We start from the raw sequence: 21,914 nt of genomic DNA, 5'->3' as shown, positions 1-21,914 counted from the left end.
AGGGGCTGGTCTAGTCGTCTGCTCCTGTAGCGCCAGTGGAGTGCTGGTGAACAAAATGTCCTAAGGCAGATGCAGCAAAACAGAGAAAATGGAAAGATTCGGAGGGAACGACAGCAGACAGGAAACCCTTTTTACAGTATTTACCAGTTTGCAAATATTCCCACCACAACCAATTTCAAGCTACAGCTGAGAAAAACAATTTACGGAGGAGTACATGGTTCCTGAATGGCTGCTTCTACAAGTCACTGTCTGTCACTTCAGGCATGTGGGTTCCATGGGATTCCATCCTAGAACTGCCCATCCTGACTCTGATGACCTGCTCGCTTACCACTTTCTGTTTGACTGTAAGCAAGTTACGGCAGAATCCATCGTAACTTCACCCTTCTCTGTGTACCCTGGCTCAGCACCTACCTCCATGTGGTAAGGATTAATTGAAAGAAGAAAGTGAACACCAGTGTGGTGACTGTTTTAACATCTGAGTACAAAGGGTTTTGTGTTTTGTTTTGTTTTGTTTTGTTTTGTTTTGTTTTGTTTTGTTATAAGAATTGGGTATGAGAAATCAAACCCAACTTTCTATAAGGCACTAAGTCAGTGGAGGCCTCAGCCTGTCTATAGAAAGGAAGAGTAAGTTAAGGAAGGACTAGCAAAGCAGGCTAGGTGTCCTTTCAGAGCTCCAAGTTCTCAGAAAACACACCAGTGCCTTCCTTTGCTGCTGCTGCTCTGCCTGTGGGTCAAGATCAGGTGTAAGTGTTTCCCCAAGTACTTTCAACTCCAATCCAGTAGTCACATCAGAAAGTCCAAGTCTGGCACCCCCTAGCAATGAAAGCTGTGTGTTTCGGAGCTGAGACGTCAGCTAATAACCACACCTTCCTGCAGGAGGTGCTGCCAACTTCCTACTCATGGGTAAGAACTGCCTCTAGGTTCTAAGGGTCATCTAAAGAGAAAGCTAGAAAGAACTGAAAGGGGAAAGGTTACTGCTTTGTACTGCTTAGAACTATAACTTAAAATTCAGTGTTTCTAAATATGAATAAGGACTGTAGAAACTATAATTAAAAACATAATAGCCTTAACAATTACGCCAAAGGAAATGAAATACTTAGGTATGAATTTTAGAAAGCATTAAGGACATTATCCTAAAAATGATGAAGCACTGATGGAAGCAAGCAAAGAAAACACGCCAACAGAGCGATGTTCATTCAGATTGAGAACCATCAGAGCAGGGCTGCCAGCTGTTCCCTAGCTGATCTGTAAGGTCAGTGTGAGTCCTAGAGAAGGCTAACTAAGGTTTCTTCGCGCAGTTAGGTCAGCTGGATCCAAAACACACATGCAGAAGCACAGCTCTAGGAAAAATCAAATCTTTTTTGAGGTGTAGGGTGGTTGGCAGAGTCTCACTCTATAGTGCAAGGTAGTCTTAAGCCCACTACGTAGCCCAGGCTGACCCTGACAATCCTGTCTCCCATATGCTGGGGCAAACAAACATCAATCTAGAAAAAGAGTCAGTGAAAGGGAATCAGCCACCTTACTTGGCATTGAAGCTACATACAACTATTGTAATCAAGACAGCGAGGTGCCAGAGCAGGAACAGACATGTGTTAGTGGTCCGCCACAGGAACTCCAGAAATAGACCTACACAACTGTGCTCAAATAACTTGTGACAAAGCAAGTGAGTGGAAAAGTAGATTGTCACCAATTTGGAAGGCCAGAGACACTCTCCTGAAAGAACATTAAAATCTCAACCAAACCTCAGACTGTGTATAAAAGTGAACTCCAGATGATTTGCAGGCTTGAGTGTATGATGTAAAAAGATAAACCTTATAGAAAACATAGAAGAAAGGAACTGTCAGCTCTTGAACTCATAAGCCAGCCTCATCAAAATGGAAACACTGCTCTTTCTCTGCGGAGACCTTGTGCTCTGTTAAGAAGATCCCACAAGTAAGACACAGGCTAGGGGAATGCATTGCCTTTTATAAAGATTTATTTGTACTTATTTATTTGTGTGTATGCCTGACATTAGTGTGCAGGTGCCCATGGAGTCTGAAAGAAGGTGTCAAATCCCCTGGAGCTCCAGTCACGGGTGTTTCTGCCCTCCCAGCATGGGTGCTGGGGGCTCTGGGCACTCTGGGAAGCTGTCCACTGGGCACCCACTGGGCATCCACCGGGCATCCACTGGGCAACCACTGGGCCATCTCTCCAGTTGCAGGGAAATGCTTTGAAACCCTACCCAACAAAGGGTGAGAAGAATCCTCGAGATTCAACAATAAAGAAAAGTAATTTAAAGGAAGAGACCCATGAGGAAATAAACACAACACCATTAGCCTTCGGAGAATACATGTTTAAACAAACTGATATTGCTACATGCCTGTCAGAGTAGAAAAGACCAAAAAATGACAACACCAAAAATTACCAAGGATGCAGAAACTCTGGGTCATGGTGTTGGCAGGAATGTGAAATGGTACATCCTTCCTGGAAAAGTCTGATGGCTTTTAATGAAACATTCAATTACTATACCCAAGGATTTGAAATCTTGGGCATTTATCCCTGACCTAAAGACTTAAATTTGCATGAAATCCCCTACACAAATAGATGGCAATAATCAGATGTCCTTCTGCTAGTAACTGATTAAACAAACTTTGGTATATGCCCTATTGAACACTATTCAACAACAAAAAGGAACAAATTACAGATAAACACCTTGGATAAAAATGATAAGTGAAAAAATAAATTAGTCTCCACATAAATATGAGTTTGTTCATTCTTAAAATTCACATTATAGACATTTTTCCAGGGGTTAATATGTTAGGCTGGGGGTGGAGAGGATGGAAAGACATAAAAGTGGCTATTGCAGGACCGTATCAAAAGATACTTGTGATGATATTCAAGGCATCGTTTTCACTCCCAACTTCACTGCAGCATTCACAGTGTTCACTGGCAATTCACAATGGCCAAGATAAGGAATCAACCCTAGTGTCCACCAAGAGATTAAGAAATGGATTTTTAAATATGGTGCTTATGTGCAATAGAATACTACTTAGCCTTTAACAAAAGGAATTCTGTTATCTGCCCCAATATGGATAAACCTGGCAAACTATGTTACATAAAATAAGACCAAGGTAGAAAGACAAATATTGTATGATCTCACTTAACTACTGAATCTTAAATAATCAATTTTATAAAAGTACAGAGTAAAATGTATATACCAAGTATATAAAAATACGTGTGGAGTGTCTAGAGAGATGGCCAGCCCGTAAAAGCACTGCCTGCTCTTCCAGAAGGCCCTGGTTAAAATGCCAGCACCTACGCGGAGGCTCACAACCACCTTGTAGCTGCAGTTCCAGGGGATCTATGTCCTCTTCTAGCCTTCCTGGGGCTGCACATGTGCACACACCACACGCCAGGGAAACACACACAACATAATACATGCATCTTTAAAGTAGGTACTGAGCGGGTACGAAGGAGCGCCACCACGCATAGAAAATGTTTGCTGTCGAAAGAAGGGAGTGAGGAGAAGCAATGAGAAAACAGAGGATTCAAAGGTGGTAGGAAACCAAATAAAGGTGAAAAGGAGCTAAGTAGAACTGATATTTTGTGAATGTTATAGCAACAATGCATGCCAAGAGGGGTGGTCAAACACTTACCTCAGCCCACCATAGAACAACCTTTTATAGTCAACATTTATTATAGTTATATTCTCTTTCATAAGACGATCATTGGACCATAAACGGCCCACGTGCTGAAAACCAGGAGCCATGCTCCTGACGTAGCCCCTATCATGACCCGGCAACCAAAATATCTGCAAGAAGAAACAGACAGTCCTTCAGTGGATGGTCAGCCTTCCTCACACAAACATCCCGGGGAGAATGGATGAAGCTCCATCCCTGTAAACTATTGGTGGTAGTCTACAGGAGGCAGGGGAAGATTCTAGCTCTTCACTGATATGATCAAATTACTTGTGTTGTCTAATAAACTCTTAAAAATGGGGAAGGTTGCTGTGGAATTGAGTTTCCCCAGGACCTTTCCACCCTCTGATTAATAGTAAGTCAAGGGCTCAAGTGTATAGAAAAATTCATAGAAAGAGTAATTGAGGCCCAGAGATGTAGCTCAGGTAGAGCATCTTCTTAGTATTTGCAAGACCATGGATTAGACACTTAACAGAAAAAAAATACTGATAGATATGAATGTTAAAGAACAATCCCTTAGTTTCTGATGTCAACAGCTAACCTTGAAAGGAGCTACTTAGTTGTTTCATGGTAACAGGGCTTCCTCTGTGACTCCTCTGTGGAAAGAGCTCTATTTGCAAGGAGATACATACTTGTTTTACTCACAGCATTAATGTGTTTTGAGAAAGTAAGTAATTTGAAAATGTAACTTTGCAGATAAAGAGAGTGATTCTAAAATAAGAACCCCAAAACAAATGAGGACCAAATCTCCACTCAACTAAGAGCCAGTGGTTGTTCTGCATGATTTTCAAAGCTAGTCCTCAAAGCCGCACTTTGCTGAAGGCCCGTAGGCCTAGATTGAGCAAGAGGCAGATCATATCAGAGTTATTTTTTGTGTGGTTTTAGGGATTGAACACATGGTCCCAACCACACAAGGGGAGGATTCTGCTGGTGAGCTATATCCCCAGCCCTCTTTAAAAAATTTTAATTTTAAGGAAAAGTCTTGCTGTAAAGTGTACAAATTGGCCTTGAACTTACTCTATAGTAAGTTCGAGCTTTAAATTTGCCTTTCTCTGGCCTCAGCATCCAAAGTAGCTGGAATTACAGTTATGTAAGAGCAGGCCCGCCATATATACATACACTACTCTTTTTTTCCTGGACACGTATATATGTATGTAGCATGAATGTGTGAATGTTCAGATAGATGTGAATTTACATGTACACGTGCACACGCGTGCCCATACATGTAGAGGCTGGAAATTGACACTAGGTAGCTTCTTCATTGTTTTCCATTTAAGTTTTGAGCTGGGGTCTCTCACTGAACCTGGAGTTTGCCAATTCCAGCTAGTCTAGTTAGCAGTACTGCCCTGTGCTCTCCGCCTCTCGAGTGCGGGAATTACAGGTGGCTGCTCTGCCTGTCCAGCTCCCACGGGGCTTCTGAGCATCCAAAGTCCCACCTTCATGCTTGCGTGCCAAGTGCCTCATGCATGGAGCCATCTCCTCAACTCATAAATCATTCTTTAACAATGCACCAATATTGTATTTGGTTTAGAATAGCAAACAGTCTCAATATTTTTCCCTACTGGAGTCATTTTAACTGGATCATTCTTGGACTGCCATCTGTAACTGTATAAACAATAATTTCCATTTCCAAAGAAGGCAAAATCATTGACAGATCTCAGAGAAGACTTATCCTGTGGGGAGCCTCTGGTCTGCCAGGCTGCTTTGTTATTTTGATCTCAGCAGAAAGACATGCTTTCACCCTGGCCTTCACTGGAGTCAGTGATAAGCTGCTGAGCCTGTCTCCTTTTGTTTGAGACAGCAGATGGGATGTCTTGTTAAGTTCACACCTTTTGTTTGTGTGAGGATCACACAGACAGGTGGTTGAAGTAAAGAGGTCTTGACTTCCCTGTGAATTCAGTCATGTACTGAGGTGCTTTTGCTCTGACTTAAAATGGGACTACTGGAATAAACTGGCCACTAGTTTTCTCCTATAGCCACCTCGGAAAGAGCCCATGTGCAGTGCGTTGGTTTATTAATTTTTCTTTCAATCCTCACTCCCTACTCAAGAACCATTCGACTCTGCCGGTGGGCTCCGGCATTATACCATAGGTTAAATTCAACTGTGCTCCTAGACAAGCTGCCCACCTCCCGACTCTGCCATAAATACTTAGAAACACATACCAAACGTTGCTCAATTTTGGAGTCAAGGATGACCCGTACTACTTTTCGCACGAATGTGCCTCTGAGGGGATGCCCTGGTGGAGGGCCAAAAAGATCAAATATCACAACCTTCTGTTCCTTTTTGGCAAGCTCCAATAAGTCAATCAGCCGTGCAATTGACTGGTTACTTGCTCTTCTTTTATCAGCCTCTGATAGAGATTTCATGCCAAAAAATGGCTTATGCTAAAAATAAATATATCAAAGAAAATGTTAGTTCTTGCTGACATGTTACTGTGCACTGTGTAAAGCTTACCCTTGTGTATTCAAATGCTGACTTTTCCGTCCCACTATCTGGTTTCAGTCTGGACATGGCATTGTCATGTTTATTCTAAGACTCTCCTGTCTCAATTTTGTGTAAACATGCTCACCATTCTTTCTCTGCTTTGCCCATAAAACTAGACAGCCAGTACCTAGACATTAGAGAGAATAGGGTGGGACTTCTATTTCCAGCGAGGGGAGGAGAAAGAGAGAGGAGTAGGAGATTGCACCACAAGGAAGAGAGGTCCAGGAGGCACGAGGAGAAAGAGCTGATTCCAGAGAAGACCAAATATTATGGGGACTTGGGCTGGGAGGAAGACAGGTTGGCTATGGAGCATTAGAACAGATTCATAATGCCCATTACTGCACTCACACCTATTTAAATAAACCATAGTCTCTCTGTCAATTATTTGGGAACCAGCTAGGTTAAAGAAAAGCTGCTGCACTACTAATTTCCAGTAACTTTACTTAAATATTAATATTCATTTAACAGGTTCTGGTCAAAGCACTCCCAAGCTTCCTGCTCTGTGGTTCTGCTTCCATATTGCTCCCATTACCACTAAACCCACTGCGCCCTCTGACATATAAGGGAAATACAATGTCATCTCCATTGGTGATTTGAGGGTTTGGGACGATTTCTTTGATATTCTAAACGTCTTATACCTGTACCAAACGTCCTCCACGTTCCTAACTTTCCTTTTTAGTCTTTTCTTCTGTAACACACAGCACCTACCCCCTTTCTACCACACTGCCTCACCACGTGGGCTCTTGCTGTCACAGTTTTCTGGAATAGTAAGAACACATGCTTTGGTTTCAGGGCTCGTTGGCTTTAATTCTAGCTCTGCCACTCCCTCATTTGTTTACGATAATAACCTGCTAAAAATCTCACTCTACATGTTCAAATGCTTCCTCCTTCATGAAGCTTTTTCTTAAATATTCCCATACTTATGAGACTTTGATAGCAAGAAGTTCTGATGGCCCATTTTTTTCTTCTATAAATTTATATCATGTTCTGTCTTCCATAGTACTCATATACATCTTGGATCACAGTTAAAATCCTCACTCAGTACACTTCTTGATGTTCATTTAAATTCAACCTTATTCAAGTTTTCACTGGCATAACGTAGCCAGATTCTTTGCCAGAATATCATAGAAATGGCTTCTAGCCCAGTTCTGGATAGAACTCTTGCATCTCTCTAAAACCTCATAAATTGGGCCTATACCATCCACATTTCTCTTCATATTCTTGTCTTCCAAGCTCCTACCAGAATCACCCATTAAGCTCTATTTGCAGCATTCAAAGGCTTTTCTAGGCCAAAATCCTCCTATAAACCAGTTCCAAAGGCCTGAAGACCACATGGTCACAACAATGGACCCCACTTCTCAGTGCCAATTTTCTGTATTACTTTTCTCATTGTTACACAAAATTCTCATCAATAAGCAATGCAAAGGAGCAAGGGTTTATTTTGGCTCACAGTTTGAGGGTATAGTCCATCGTTTCAGGGAATGCATGGCAGCAGAAATTGGGGCATCTGGTCACATTGTGTCTGTGGCCAGGAAGCAAAGAACGATGACTAGCTAATGCTCAGCTAGCTTCCTCTTTTTTATTCAGGGAACAGTGCTGCCACAATTAATGCAGTCATTTCCAACTCAAGTAACCCAATCAAGATAATCCTTTACAGGCATACCCACAGGCTAATCTAGACGATCCTTCAAAGACATGTCAGGAAGCTTATCTCTTGGGTAATTCTAGATCTTGTAGGTTAACAATCAATACTACTCTTGTTCAATGATCTTAGTTTTAATAGCCCACACTATAAAACAGGAAAGTGATGTAGTAATCTATGTATTTCTTAGAATTTTCTTTGAGCCAAGATCTTGCTATGTAGTTTAGAGTGGCTTCAACTTTATAATCCTCCTGCCTCAGCCTCCTGACTGCTGGAGTTCTAGTTCTATGCCACCACAACCATCCCTTAGAATTATTTTGAAGGGTAAGCTTGTATCTGATAGGCTTATTAGTAGACTGGATATACTAAAAAAAGATTCTCTGAACTTGAAGGTTGGATGAAATAACCTACAAACAACCGAAAACCCAAAGGAAACAAAGACTGAAGCCTATCAGATCAGAACATACAAGGATGATAAGATACAACTAAGAAAGGTAAAAATATCTACATTCCCATGTTCTTAGGAGCATTATATGTGGTAGACAAACATGAAATCAACATGCATCCATCATGTTGGAATGGATGGAATACTATTTAGCCTTAAAAATAAAGAAATTATGTCACTTGAGATAACATGGATCACCTTGCAGGACATCACGCTAAGTGAAGTAAGCCTGGTATAGTGAAAGATGCTAGTTTCATTAATGTGTGGGATTTAAGAAGGTTTTACTGATAAAGGCAGAAAATAAAATAGTGATTGCTACAGAACTGGTGGTAGTAATGGAATGCTGGGGAGATGTTAGTCAAAGTATACAAAACTTTATCTAGACAGAAAGAGTGATTTCAAGAGCTTTGTTTGCTATATGCTGACTATAATTTTAAACTTGGTGGTTTTTTTAAATAATAATACTAGAGCATAATTGAAGCAGTCTCACCACACACAAAAGTATCATGTATGGTAAAGCATGGGTTAATTAGTCTGATTGATCCATTACATGATACAGACAGATTTCAAAACAGCCTGTTGTGACGTGGCATGTATCTCAGTGGAAGAACACATGTCTAGCATACATAAGACCTTAGATTTGATCTTCATCACTGCAAAAGCAAGCAAGCAAACAAATAAACAAAAACTGACTATTATATACCATGAGAACACACAGTTAATTTTTATTATCTTTTAGTGTGTATAGGGATGTGCTTAGGTGTGTAGACATGTGTAGGTATAGGAACACGTGTTGAGCATATTCACGTGTGTGTGCATGTGGAGACTGGAGGTTGATGTTGGACATCTTTCTCAAATCTCTCTCCACCTTATTTTTGAGACAGGATCTCTCCTGAAACCTGGAGTGTGCCGATTTGGCTATCTGGTTGGGCAACAGTCTCAGGGTCCTTGTGTCCCTGCCTCCTCAGTGCTGGGACTAGAGATATTAATCATCATGCCTGGCTTTTTACATGGTTACTGAATGTACAAATTCAGGTTTCCATGCTTGCATCCCTTAAGTTCTTTTTATGTGTTGAATACACTGTACATCATTTCCAGCATGCTGCTCATGGGAGTGGTGAAGAGAGGCACTTTGCTTATTCCTCATCTTTGGAGGCCAGTGTTCATCTTCTTACTATGAGGAAATGGTGTTAGTTGGAGGTGTTTTGAAGTTCTTTATTTTCTACTCCTAGTTCATTAATAGCGTTCCATCACAGGAACCAGGGAAATGGTTTAGTCAATAGAGTGCTTGCTGCACAAGCCTGAGGCTCTGAGTTCAGATCCCCGTGTGAAGAGCCAGCTGCGGTAATGCCTGCCTATAATCACAGTACTTAGGGAGCATTGACAGGAGGGTGCCCGACACTCGCTGGCCAGTCCCAGGTTCAGTGAGAAACCTTGCCTCAAATAAAGTGGAAACTGCTTTGGGGAGATAATCTAACAACAATCTCTGGCTGCCATATGTATACACACATGTGTTCATACATGAACACACACGTACACACATTTTTCAATACAAGTGGAATTTTGCTGAATGCTTTGATATATAAATTTAAGTGATTACATACTTTTTCTTTAGATTATTACCATGATAAATTATACTGAAAGAGTTTTCATGCCAGGCATGGTGGCACACACCTTTAATTGCAGGAGGCAGAGGCAAGCAGATCTCTGTGAGTTCAAGGTCTGCTTGATCAACATAATGAGTTCCAGGACAGCCAGGACTATATAGAGCAGTCTTATCTCAAGGAGAAGAAAGAGTTTCATGTTGAACCAGTGGTTATTGATTTGAGAAGCTTATTTAGTTGAAGTGTTTTCTGTCTAAGTCCATATAGCACTGTCATCATGGTTAAAGACAGTCATTATTTCATGACTAGTTTGCTTTTGAGACAGTCAAGCCTCACCTTAGACTCACCGTGTAGCTCAGGCTGGCCTCACACTTGTGATCCTCTTTCCTCACCTCCTGAGTGCTGGGCCTAGAGCTTGCACTGCCACATCTGACCATGATCAATTTTGTATTATGTTATAACAAACTAACACAAACTTAGTGACTTAAAACAACATAGATAATTTTTTTTTCTGTGGGTTTTGTTTTGTTTTATAGATCAGAAGTTCTTTATGGGTCTCATGTGGCTTAAGTCAAGGTGTCAACCAGGTTCCACATCACTCCAGAGTCTCTAGAGAACATTTGTGCTCAGTCACATTATTGGCAGAAGTCAGTTCCCTGTGACTTGGGGAGCCTCCATAAGTTGAGGCCCTGACATCTTTTAGGAGTTATCTACGTTCCTTGGCGCAAAGGCTCTTTCTTCTATCTTTAAAGCTTGCAGCTGATGGTTGAGTCCCTGACACCCTTCGAACCTCTTTTGTATCTCTCTTCTCCACTGGTAAAATCCTTCTGGTCACATCTAAGAAAGTCTTTTTTAAAGGACTGAGTAGACAGGGGTCATCTGGAAAATCATGATAATTTCCTCTCCTGAAGGTCCATAACCTCGATTACATGTGCAGAAGGCTTTTACCATGCCCAGTAATATATTAATAAATTCCAAGTTTGGGGCATGCACATCTTTGGAATGTTGTCAGCCACTTCTTGCTTTATCCTCTCTGCTTCCAGTGTGTGGATGAAGATGTGGTCAACCAGCTTCTTGCTCCTGTCACCATGCAATGCCTTTCCTGCCTTTAAAGGTGCTCACTCTGAAACTATAAACTAAAATAAATGCTTTCTTCCTTAAGTTGTTTTTTATCATGGTATTTTATCACAGCAACGGAAAAGTAACTGATATCCTAGTCATGACTATTCATTTGAGAATTTTGTTGTCTTCTACTTTTTGATGGGCATGCAATGAAGACTTTTTTTTTTTTTTTTTTTTTTTTTAATCTGAAGCTGGGCAGTGGTGGCGCACACCTTTAATCCCAGCACTTGGAAGGCAGAGGCAGTCAGATCTTTGTGAGTTCAAGGCCAGCCTGGTCTACAGAGTGAGTTCCAGAACAGCCAAGACTACATAGAAAAACCCTGTCTCGAAAAACAAAACAAAAGTCTGAATATTACATTATGCTTCTGTAAAACACCCTTGGTATTTTGGTCTTATCTCACTGACCCCTCAACTTAGAAAGAAATGCCTTTATTCCACCCCTACTTCACATGGTGATGCATCCATTTGCATATATTCCATAATCTGTTACCCTTTTTTTTTTTTTAATGTGCTTTAGTGTGAAGATGTCAGACAGTTGTGAGCGGCTATGTGGGTGCTGGGAATTGAACCTGGGTCCTCTGGAAGAGCAGACAGTGCTCTTAACCACTAAGCCATCTCTCCAGCACCTCCATAATCTGTTTATTCCACCTCTACTTCACATGGCGATGTGTCCATTTGCATATATTCCATAATCTGTTTTCCTTTCTCTGCAGTCACGGTTAGCAAACTGTGATAGCAAGGCTTCAGGATCACAGTTAAGGATATATTCTAGTCAGTCCAATACGACAAACCCTGGGTCCCTATTAAAGACACAGATGTAATTGACATTTGAAAAAAAATACTAAAAATCATTGCAAAGCAAACTATCTGGTTTATTGTCACAGTGTTACATATAGAAAGACAATAACTACTTCTCATGAAATCAAGAAAACTGCCTATATAAGTATTAGGTTAAAAATACTAGTGAAGATGAACTTATTATTTTACAGTAATAATGATGAGATGATTTCTGAAATAATTGGCACTATTAGATGATCAGAGCCAGAGGAGCAGGGAATCTGCTAAGAAACAGTCTCTCCTAGAAATGGCTGCATGAACAAGACTGGAACAATGACATCCATGGACAGGCCTGCCTCCATGCCACCGTGTTTCCCACCATGACAATAGACTGCGCCTCTGAACTGTAAGCCTGTCCCAATTCAATGCTTTCCTTTATAAGAGCTGCTGTGGCCATATTATCTCCTCACAGCAACAGAGACCCTAAGACAACAGCAAAATGATTTACTGCAAAATATTACCCCTTTAAATATTTTAAATCACAGATAACATTATTTCAACTGCTACTGACACATCAGAAGAAAGCAAAGAAAGTCCCATAGTGAAACTTAAAGTTTCCCAAATAAACCAAATCTGAACTCCAGGTTTCACAGACATAGTAAAACTAAATGCTACATACATACCACTTAACATCCTAAAATAAAGCTTTTGGTTAAAAAAAAAAAAAACAAACCCACCAAAATCTATCATAGCAACACACCTAGTCTTACCACTTATAACTAAACTCCGAATCTCAAAACAGAAAATGGCTGGGCTTCCATTGCTCTTCTGAAGCTTTGAGGCTCAAACCCAAGACTTTGAATATTCCAGGCAAAAGCTCTATCACTGAGCTACATTCCCAGGCTTAAGAGATGTATTGAAGGAAGGTTTTGAAAACCCAAACCAAGAACATATTTAACAGAAACATTAACTATTACATGCCACAGGCCTCAGGTGGAATCAAACCAGGGAAAATAACTATTGTTGTCTTTTGGTAATGAAGACCATCAAGTTCCAATAAGAACAACCCAGAAAAGTTATCCATTAGATTAAAATACCTCACACTAAACATCAAACATCCCAGTTTAATGAAACTTCGGCTCATCTCTAGGACTATGTTTAATTCTACAAATCCTAATAAGACTTTTGGAGCAATGTTGTATATGTCTGATATAGACTGGCCTTTTCATGTTGAAGGCACATTGTTAAACATTAGCTGGGTCAGCAAGATGGCTCACCAGGTAAAGGTACCTACAACAGCCTCTGCCAGCAAGCCTCATGACATGAGTTTGGTCTCTGAGACCTACATTGTAAGATGAGAGGACTGACTCCTGCAAATTGTCCTCTGATCTCCTCTCCACTCGTATGCTCACACACACATGCACTTATGCACACACACATACGTAATGAATAAAATGTAAAAGGGAAATGATAAAATTCTGATGATGACTGGCAAATCTAATATGCATGCTAATGGAGCGTTTATAGTTTTATGTGTTCATGTATTTATGAATCATGAGGCATATCAGATATATGTAGAAATACATTTTATATATAGAAATATGGAATAATCTCATCATTAGTACTATGATTATCTGAGATTTGGCACAGGGCTCTGTAGCCCTGGCTTACAGAGGTCTACAGCCTCTTCTAAGAATCGGGATTAATGGTGTGTTCCGCCACACCTGGTCATCGCTTTCTTTTCACATAAGGAAGTAGCATTACACTTTACATCCTCCTACAGGGACAAACATTTTGAGGAGACATGGTTGTTACAAATCTACTTCCAGCTATCTCTTACATTAATAGCCGTTAGAGTGTGAACTGGGGTCTGTAAAGATAAGATCATCTTTACTTAATCCTTCACTGCTTTTTACATGATCATCCAGCTCTTAGAATGAGAACATGCTGTTTATCCTAGTAAGATGGTTATTTTCAAGATCAGGGCCTCTGATGACTATAGCTGGTTGAGTAGAACAGAGGCTTCAGGAGTTTTCCCCAGTCACATAAGCTGGAAAACATGTTATTTTGTTTATCAGGAGAGCAGTCTTGACCTTCCACTGTACTCTTCACCTCCTTGAATTTACTCTAGCTTGTTATTTCAACTTTGCCAAATCTCCCCTCTGCATGCTTTATTGATTCTTCTCCCAACTATTTCTTCCTTCAGTCTTCTTTTTCTATTCTTTCCTCCATCCTTCTTCCTGCTCCCCATACACACACTGGCTAATGTAACTCTGAAATACATTGCCACCATCATCCATGGTTCTCCTTGGTAACGATCTTCCTGTAGCATAATAGTTCCTTGATATACAAAACTTCCTTAAGAAGGTGACTCAAAATAATATTGTATATGATGTATGCTTTATATATTACTATCTCCTTATTTAGCCCATCTTCTTCCAGAGTCTCCCATCCTGTTACATGCTTCTGAAACAATGAGAAGTTTACCTTAGCTGGCAGTATCATATTGTATAGTAACTGCCCATTCTAATGCTCCTCCCTTTGGGCTGTCAGTATACTTCTTATAACGCTCCATTTGGGTTATTCGTCATCATATCCCATGTGCCTTGTACCCAGTAGATACTTAACACATATTTGTTGAAAAGCAAGAACTCAGGAATAAATGTGTCTCTTAGTCTGCTTCATAAAGACTGTGAGATACTCAAATTACTCGGAAGGTGCTATGTGCATTGCAAACACACTATCAATGACTATGAAATACATAAAATAAACAATGAGGGTTGAGTTTCCAAGTTTACAACAGCCTTTCTCGTATATGCTGACCCACTGTATCACCAGAAAATGTGATAGCCCTGCTTCTAAACTAGGAGGGACTCTGTATGCTCTTAACTTCTTTACCTTTCACCCTTATCTCCAGGAGCAGCACATGAACCTTCAGAGGAGGGCTTCCACACAAATTCACAAAAGCAGAGGATGTGAGTCTTACCTTTATGAACCATTTGCCGGCGTTCAGAGTTGACAGGAAAGTCCAGTTGAAGTTGGCAGTGTGGTTATAAGCAGCTGATGGAAGGACCTCTTTGATATTGGTTGTTCTAGTCAAGTCATAGTCATGCATGAGGAAAGGCACATGATCAAAACTGCAGACAGAAGCGGGAAAGAAGGGAAGAGGTACAAAGAATAAACCTGGCCACATGGCATAATGATTCCCCAAAGCCCTTCAGGGTTACAAGTCTTGCCAGGCTTTTTCATGCTTTCTCAAATCTCAGCAAAGGACTACATGCATGTCATTTATACAGATGTCAGCATTTTCCTGCCTGGGAATCAATCTTTCACAAGTATATATTCCTGATACCAGGAAAGCAGAAGGTACAGAAATGACCTAACAATAAGGTGAATGGGGATGGGTATGAGGCAGGGCCCCAGGACCATATTAAACATACTTCCACACAGGCTTTCTGTGTTTTTCTGAGTCTTTTTCCAGGATAGCACCTGTTCCACATTGGCCATTATCATAAAACAAATTTCTGATTCCTCTACTTCCTGGTTGTTTTGTAGAATCCTTGACTTTATGAAACTCTCTCTTCCTTTCTCATTAAGGCAACCATCAAGAGAATATCTACAATGGTCTTGAGATATTAAGGGCTATTTAACTTGTTACAACTATAAAACTGGGCAAAATAAAGGGAGTAACCGTCAAAGAACATTTGGGATTGCAGTGTTTTACATCTGAGAAAGCGGGAGCAAATTAATTAATCTACACTATTACACATGCTTCCTTCCTGTGAGTAGTAGAGTTTTGTATAAGAAGGGAGAGCCCAAAGGGACCTAGCTATCTTGCTGCAATGGGAAGAAAGATATCAGAGTAGATAAAGTTTCAATTTATTGACTACAGTCCTATGGAGGATGGAGCTATGCAAAAACAAAGCCAAACAGTTCCCGAGCAATGCAAACCGAGGTCTTGAGGCTATGACTAAGCATCAGTCTACACATAGAAACTCTGTGTAGCTCAGCAAGAACAACTAGGGCTGATAACACAGCTCGATGGTAAAGGCATCTACTGCCCAGCCTGACAGACTGAGTTCAATCCCCACAACGCACATGGTGAAAGGAGAAAACCAATCGCCCCTAGTTGTCCTCTGACCTCTACACATGTGCTATGGCATGTGTGTGCCCACGCAATACAAACATAAACACACAACTACACAAATGCAATACAATTTTTTAAAGAAAAACTTTCAAGAAAATTATCAGAATCTCCAAAATTGCAGAACTCACATGAGGTGTGACTCAGTCAGTTCCATCCAGCAAGAGAGGAGAGACCTCAATAATTGCATGGGTATTCTTTAGAGACTCCAGGAGGCCACACCTTAGAAATGAAGACAACTTAGAACTAGAACAGTGGACATCCACTTAAGTACTCCAAAAGATCTCTTAAGACATAGGATCAAATTAGTTACAAGTACTTCATCTACCTGCTAGAAAAAAAGTCCAACATGCTTTAAAGGGAAACAACAAAACAGAGCGCATCCATGTAAAATTACAATGTCTGGCAAGCAATAAAAACTTACTAGAGATGTAAAGATGTAATATGTGAATATATGGCAGGGAGACCCTTTGACAGAGGCAAGCTCAAAAATGAAAGGTAACAGGATTAGACAAGGATGTTAAGTAATATACAATAATATTATAAATTCCATAAATAACATTCAAAGGAAGCATGAACATAAAACACGTATAACTCTGGTGTCATAGCACTCAGGAGGTTGAGACAGGACATGTTAAGTTTAAGGCCAACCTTACCTACAGGCAATAGCTCACATGTGTGTGTTTGTGTGTGGGGGGCATAAAAAAGAAACTGAAATTCTGCAGATGAAAACTATAACAGCTGAAGTGAAAATTCTGCCGGATAAATTTGCACCTGAGGCTGGGAGCGGCCCAGCGGGGGAAGCACTTGCTGTGCAAGCGAGAACCTGAGTTAAGATGTGGTATTTTTCTTAAATTCTAGAGGGCTCTACCCTGGCTCGCCCCCCAATAACCGAGGGACAGAGACCTATCAAGTTATTTAAACATCTTTAACAAAATAACTGAGCTGGCATGATTTAAACTAATTTTCTAAGATAGTTTGCCTATTTCCCAGTTGTAATCCCCAAGTTATTTGCCAATCAGTGGTCCTGTCTGTACTGGATCTGCTCCGTCAGAACATGTCCTCTCTTTTCCATCTTCTTCCTTTCTCTTCTCTCTCCCCATCACTTCTTCCAGCATCATGGTCCCTACTTCTGATCCCCAGACCAGGAACTGAAGCTCTACTTACTTCTATTCTGTCCAGTAATTGGCTATCAGCAACTTTATTAACAAATCAGAGCTAACAGGGGAGCAAAGTTTATGCAACATCACTTGAGAATGTGGGGGGCTGGACTGTAACCAGATCGAGGGGGGGATTGGAGGGGGGTAGCATTTAGCATTTGAATACACAACAGCACCAGACCAACCCCAGCATTAAGATCCCTAGTACCCACAAAGAAACCTGGACACAACACACATTTGTAACTCCAGCACCAGAATTGGAGAGGTAGATTCTGAGGGCTCCCTGGCTATTCATTCTAATCTAGATAATGAAATCCAGCTTCAGCAAGAGATTCAGTGTGAGACAGGTTCCAAGGACCATGCAGGAAGAACAGCAAAATGGCATTAGAACTCATGAAATGTGGCCCACTATTTAGCACAACCCCAATGGTTGTGCCTCAGAGATGCAGAGCTCCAAAGACTATGTGTCCTGAGGACCTCATGCTGTTATGAAGCATTGCTCTGCTTGTTGCTCTTGTGTCTTTACATCCTTCTTAATACATGAGTTGTAGGAAAACTCTAAGGAGGCTTCCAGCCCCTCAGTGGGCAGAATCACTGCCTTTACAATACTAACGGCATTGTCGTTAGTGGCTCTGATGTAGAAAATTTTAGGGAACAATTTGAAGTTCAGAAAGGCACACTCTTAATAGCTGAGCTAGAGACTTTGTCGTTGTTTTGAGACAGGGTTTTTCTGTGTAACATCCCTGGCTCTCCTGGACTCAGTTTGTAGACCAGGCTAGCCTTGAACTCACAAAGATCTGCCTGGCTCTGCCTGCCTAGTGCTGAGATTAAAGGCAAGTGCTACCACACCTGGCTTGAGTTAAGGAGGTCAAAGAACAAGAACAATAGCAGCCCAGCTGGTACTGGCTGACATGCCTCTCTCTTGCTGAAGCTGGGTTGGTGAGCAAGATGATGATTAATTTCTTGTATCCATTTTTTACCCTCAGCTTCCTGATGTGATTTAATAAAACATTATAAATGAGTAGATGTGCACCCTGAGGATTTAAAGTAGAAATGGCTGATTGTTTTTATATAAAAGTTTAGATTTGTGATTCTTTTAAGATTTTTATAAGATTACTTTTTAAGACAAATTTTAAAATAATTGATTCTTTCTTTGTAATGGCAAATTGCAGCCTGGCAGTTAGAGAAACTGGCTGAGAAAACTACTTTGCTTGCTTACACTTTGTTAATCTATAACAGATTGCTTAGTTACAAATGTATGTGGGTTCTTGGGAATCATTTGTTTTCTTCACCTGTAATACATACAGTGTTTTCATGTAAAAGTACTGAGGAACATACTGTTTTCCCACGATCATTCACTAAAAGAAAAATAGAATGTAATCACATTGCTATTTTCATACTGCTTGAAAGACTTTGCTGAGATATATAAGCTATGGTTAAAAAAAAAAGTTTGTTTTTGTTTTGTTTTTTGTTTTTTTAGCTTGCGCATTGGAGTTTGCCCCATTCACCCAAAAGGTATATGTGTATATATGTAAAGATGGTAGAAGCCTGCTCTTTGGAGCTTTGCTCCATCATTCAGTATGTATTTGTGTGTGTGTGTGTGTGTGTGTGTGTGTGTGTGTGTGTGTATGAATAAAGTTGTTGGAGCTTGCTAACTGGAGCTTGTCTTGCTTCATATTCTAAGTGTGTGTGTGTTTTTGTTTATGATTTTTTTTCTCCTTTCTTCTTTTTCTCCATCACTGTCTACAATCAGTACCAGTCCCCAGTCACCGATGCTCTGCCTCAGTTTACCCTGTGATGTTGAAGCTGGCCTTCAATGGGCAAGGACATAGAAAATGATAGAGGAAAGAATGCCAATGTCGACTGCTGCTGGCCACATGTGCTTACATAGGTGGGTACTTCTATTGCTACCACACACAAATGTACAACAGATCACCCAAGAGCAGCGAATCTGAAAATGGAGCAACAGCATGAAGCATAGAGCCAGAAGCTCTGGCCCCCAAAGCCAGGGGGTGGTTTATCTCTCAACTCCAGTAAAGGACTCAGAGCTAACTTTATGTTTTCTGGCTCTTGGTTTTGCTGTTGTTGTTTTGTTTTTCTTTTTTAAAATGTGTGTGTTTTTGTTTTGTGAGTGCTCTGTCTGCATGTACACCTGCATGCCAAAAGAGGGCATCAGATGCCTTTATAAATGGTCTTGAGCACACCATGTGGTTGCTGGAAATTGAACTATGGACCTTTGGAAGAACAGCCAGTCCTCTTAACTGCTGAGACATCTCACCAGCCTGTTGTTTTGTTTTTCAGGACAGGGGCTTTCTGTGTACCCCCTAGCTGTCCTGCAGACCTTTGGACATTTTCACCACAAGGAAATATTTGCAATAGGTACACTTAACCTGATTTAAATTTTATAGTATGCATAAATATTATATAAACACCACACAATTGCCCATATTGCCGGGAGCACTGCATGCAGAAAAGGCCTATGGCAAGCAAGGAGCTTCCTGGAAGCAGTCCACTAGTTTTTGCACAGCTGACGAGTGGGTGTGTCCCTGGTTTAAGCTAAGCCCTAGGAATTTTGCCTCGAAACTGCTTATTGTTGCTCTGTTGCCTTCCTATGTTTGTCTCATATGTCTGGCATAATGCATTGGGGAGATTTCCTGCAGAATCTTACAAAGATGATAATTCCTGATAATGGTTCCTGACTTGATTTACATAATTCCAAACCCTCCTGCAGTATAGCAAAATCTACTAGGAACCATATGAATTACACCAGGAAGAAAAACAAGGCTGAAAAAAATTAATGATCAAGGAAATACATTCATTCTAGGTTTAGTCCAGGTCTGTCTTACCTTAAGTGCAAAGGTAAGAGGACTAATGATCTGTGGGTTGATACTGCTCAAACCATGAGCGGAATGAAAGCTTCTTTCTTATTAATTTACCCATGTATTTGTCACAGTGCTGGAAATATGATTAACATATGATGAGACATTTATTTTTAAGAAGTTGCTTTTTATTTATTTTTGAGGCTGGGTATTGTAACACACACACACACACAAAGACGGATGCCTACTACAACACTAGTATGGAGGTCAGATGACAACTTTTTTTTAATTAATCTATTTATTTATTATAATTTATTCACTCTGTATCCTGCCTATGGCCTCTCCTTCATCTCCTCCCAGTCCCACCCATCCTCCCTTTTTTTCCCCTATACCCCTTCCTTAGTCCACTGATAGGGGAGATCCTCCTCCCTTTCCATCTAATCCTAGCCTATTAGGTCTCATCAGGACTGGGTGAATTCTCTTCCTCTGTGGCCTGGTAAGGCTGCACTTCTCACAGGGGGAGGTGATCAAAAAGCCAGCCACTGAGTTCATGTCAGAGATAGCCCCTGCTCCCCTTACTAGGGACCCATTTGGAAACTGAGTAGCCTATGGGCTTCCTCTGAGCAGGGGCTCTTCAAGCATGGTCCTTGGTTGGAGTATCGGTCCTCTTCAAGCATGGTCCTTGGTTGGAGTATCGGTCTCTGCAAGCCCACTGGGCCCAGGTTTTTTGGTTCTGTTGTTCTCCTTGTGGAGTTCCTGTCCCCTGCAGGTCTTTTTATCTCCCTCTTCTTCCATAAGGTTTCCTGCACTCTGCCCAAAGTTTGGCTATGAGTCTCAGTATCTAATTCGATACCTTGATGGATAGAGCCTTTCAGAGGCCCCCTGTGGAAGGCTCCTGTTGTGTTCCTTGTCTCCTCCTACTTCCAATGTTTCTCCTGTTTGTCCTCTTCCCTAGGGTCCAGAGGACAACTTCTGATATGCAGTTCTCTCCTTCTACTGTGGGTTCTAGGAATCAAACTAGGTTGTCAGCCTTGCACTTCCTTTTCCTGTTCTAGCCTTGGCTGTACTGGACTCACTCTGTATACCAGGCTGGCCTTGAACTCAGACATCCATCTGCCTCTGCCTCCCAGAGTGCTGAGATTAAAGACATGTGCCACCACATCCATCCTTTGAAACTGGTGAGATACAGACATTATCTTATTCCTCTGCATGTGGTGATTCACATTTCCTAGCACTATTTATTGAAAAGGTTCCCTTTCTTCACTCTGTGTTCTTAGAATCTTTGCTGAAAATAAGATGGCTATGGATATATGGGAGTAGAAGAGCTATTGTGGCTCACTCTTCTGTGTGTGTGTTTTTATGCCAGTCCTGTGTGTTTTGTTGCCGTTTTGGTTTTGACACAGGTAGTCATGGCTGTCCTGGAGCTTATTATGTAGACTAGGATGAGATTCTTCTGCCTCTACCTCATGGGTTCCGGGATTAAAAGCATGTGCAGGCACACCTGGCTATCCATGTTATTTTAGTTACTGTAGCATAGTAACAGATTTGAAGTTGTTCTTTTTGCTCAAAACTGTTATTAGGGTTTTTGTTTTGTAGTCTTGTACAAAATTTAAAACTTTTATTTCCAGGTATTTGAACAATATCATTGGCATATTGATAAAGGTTACATAAATCCGTAGAGCCCTGTGGGTATTATGGGCATTTTAATAGCACGAAGTCTCTCATTCCACAAATCTACAATAAGTTTGTTTTGGATGTCTTTTCCATTTCTACATCAATGTTTCATAGGGTTGAGGGAGGCAAAGATCTCTTACCTCTTTAAACTTATTCCCAAGTGTTTCATTGTTTTGCAGCTAGTCTTGATTTTGTTTGTTTGTTTGAGGGAGGGTCTTACTATGTAATGAAAGGTGGCCTTGAACTCATGATTCTCCTACCTCTGCTTTTCAAGGCTGGAATTATAAGTATGTATTACCATGCCCAGCTCTTGATTTCTTTCTTTCTTTCTTTCTTTCTTTCTTTCTTTCTTTCTTTCTTTCTTT

At 40.8% G+C, this 21,914-nt stretch overlaps 1 protein-coding gene across 1 annotated transcript in view; it reads right to left on the bottom strand.

The window, feature by feature from the left end:
• The window catches only part of Gdpd4 (glycerophosphodiester phosphodiesterase domain containing 4), a 63,367-nt gene that overhangs the window by 9,851 nt on the left and 31,602 nt on the right, over positions 1-21,914 (bottom strand). Inside the window, exons 10-12 of the mRNA XM_055623263.1 lie at positions 14,739-14,889; positions 5,841-6,062; positions 3,636-3,790 (exon numbers count right to left, since the gene is read on the bottom strand). Coding sequence (XP_055479238.1) covers positions 3,636-3,790; positions 5,841-6,062; positions 14,739-14,889 — 528 coding nt within the window. The remainder of the gene's footprint in view (positions 1-3,635; positions 3,791-5,840; positions 6,063-14,738; positions 14,890-21,914) is intronic.

The sequence above is a fragment of the Psammomys obesus genome, unplaced genomic scaffold (assembly GCF_907164565.1).
Source record: "Psammomys obesus unplaced genomic scaffold, mPsaObe1.curated_primary_1811, whole genome shotgun sequence".
NCBI lineage: Eukaryota > Metazoa > Chordata > Mammalia > Rodentia > Muridae > Psammomys > Psammomys obesus.
Note: the sequence above shows the minus strand (reverse complement) of the source record. Positions and strands in the feature narration are given on the sequence as shown.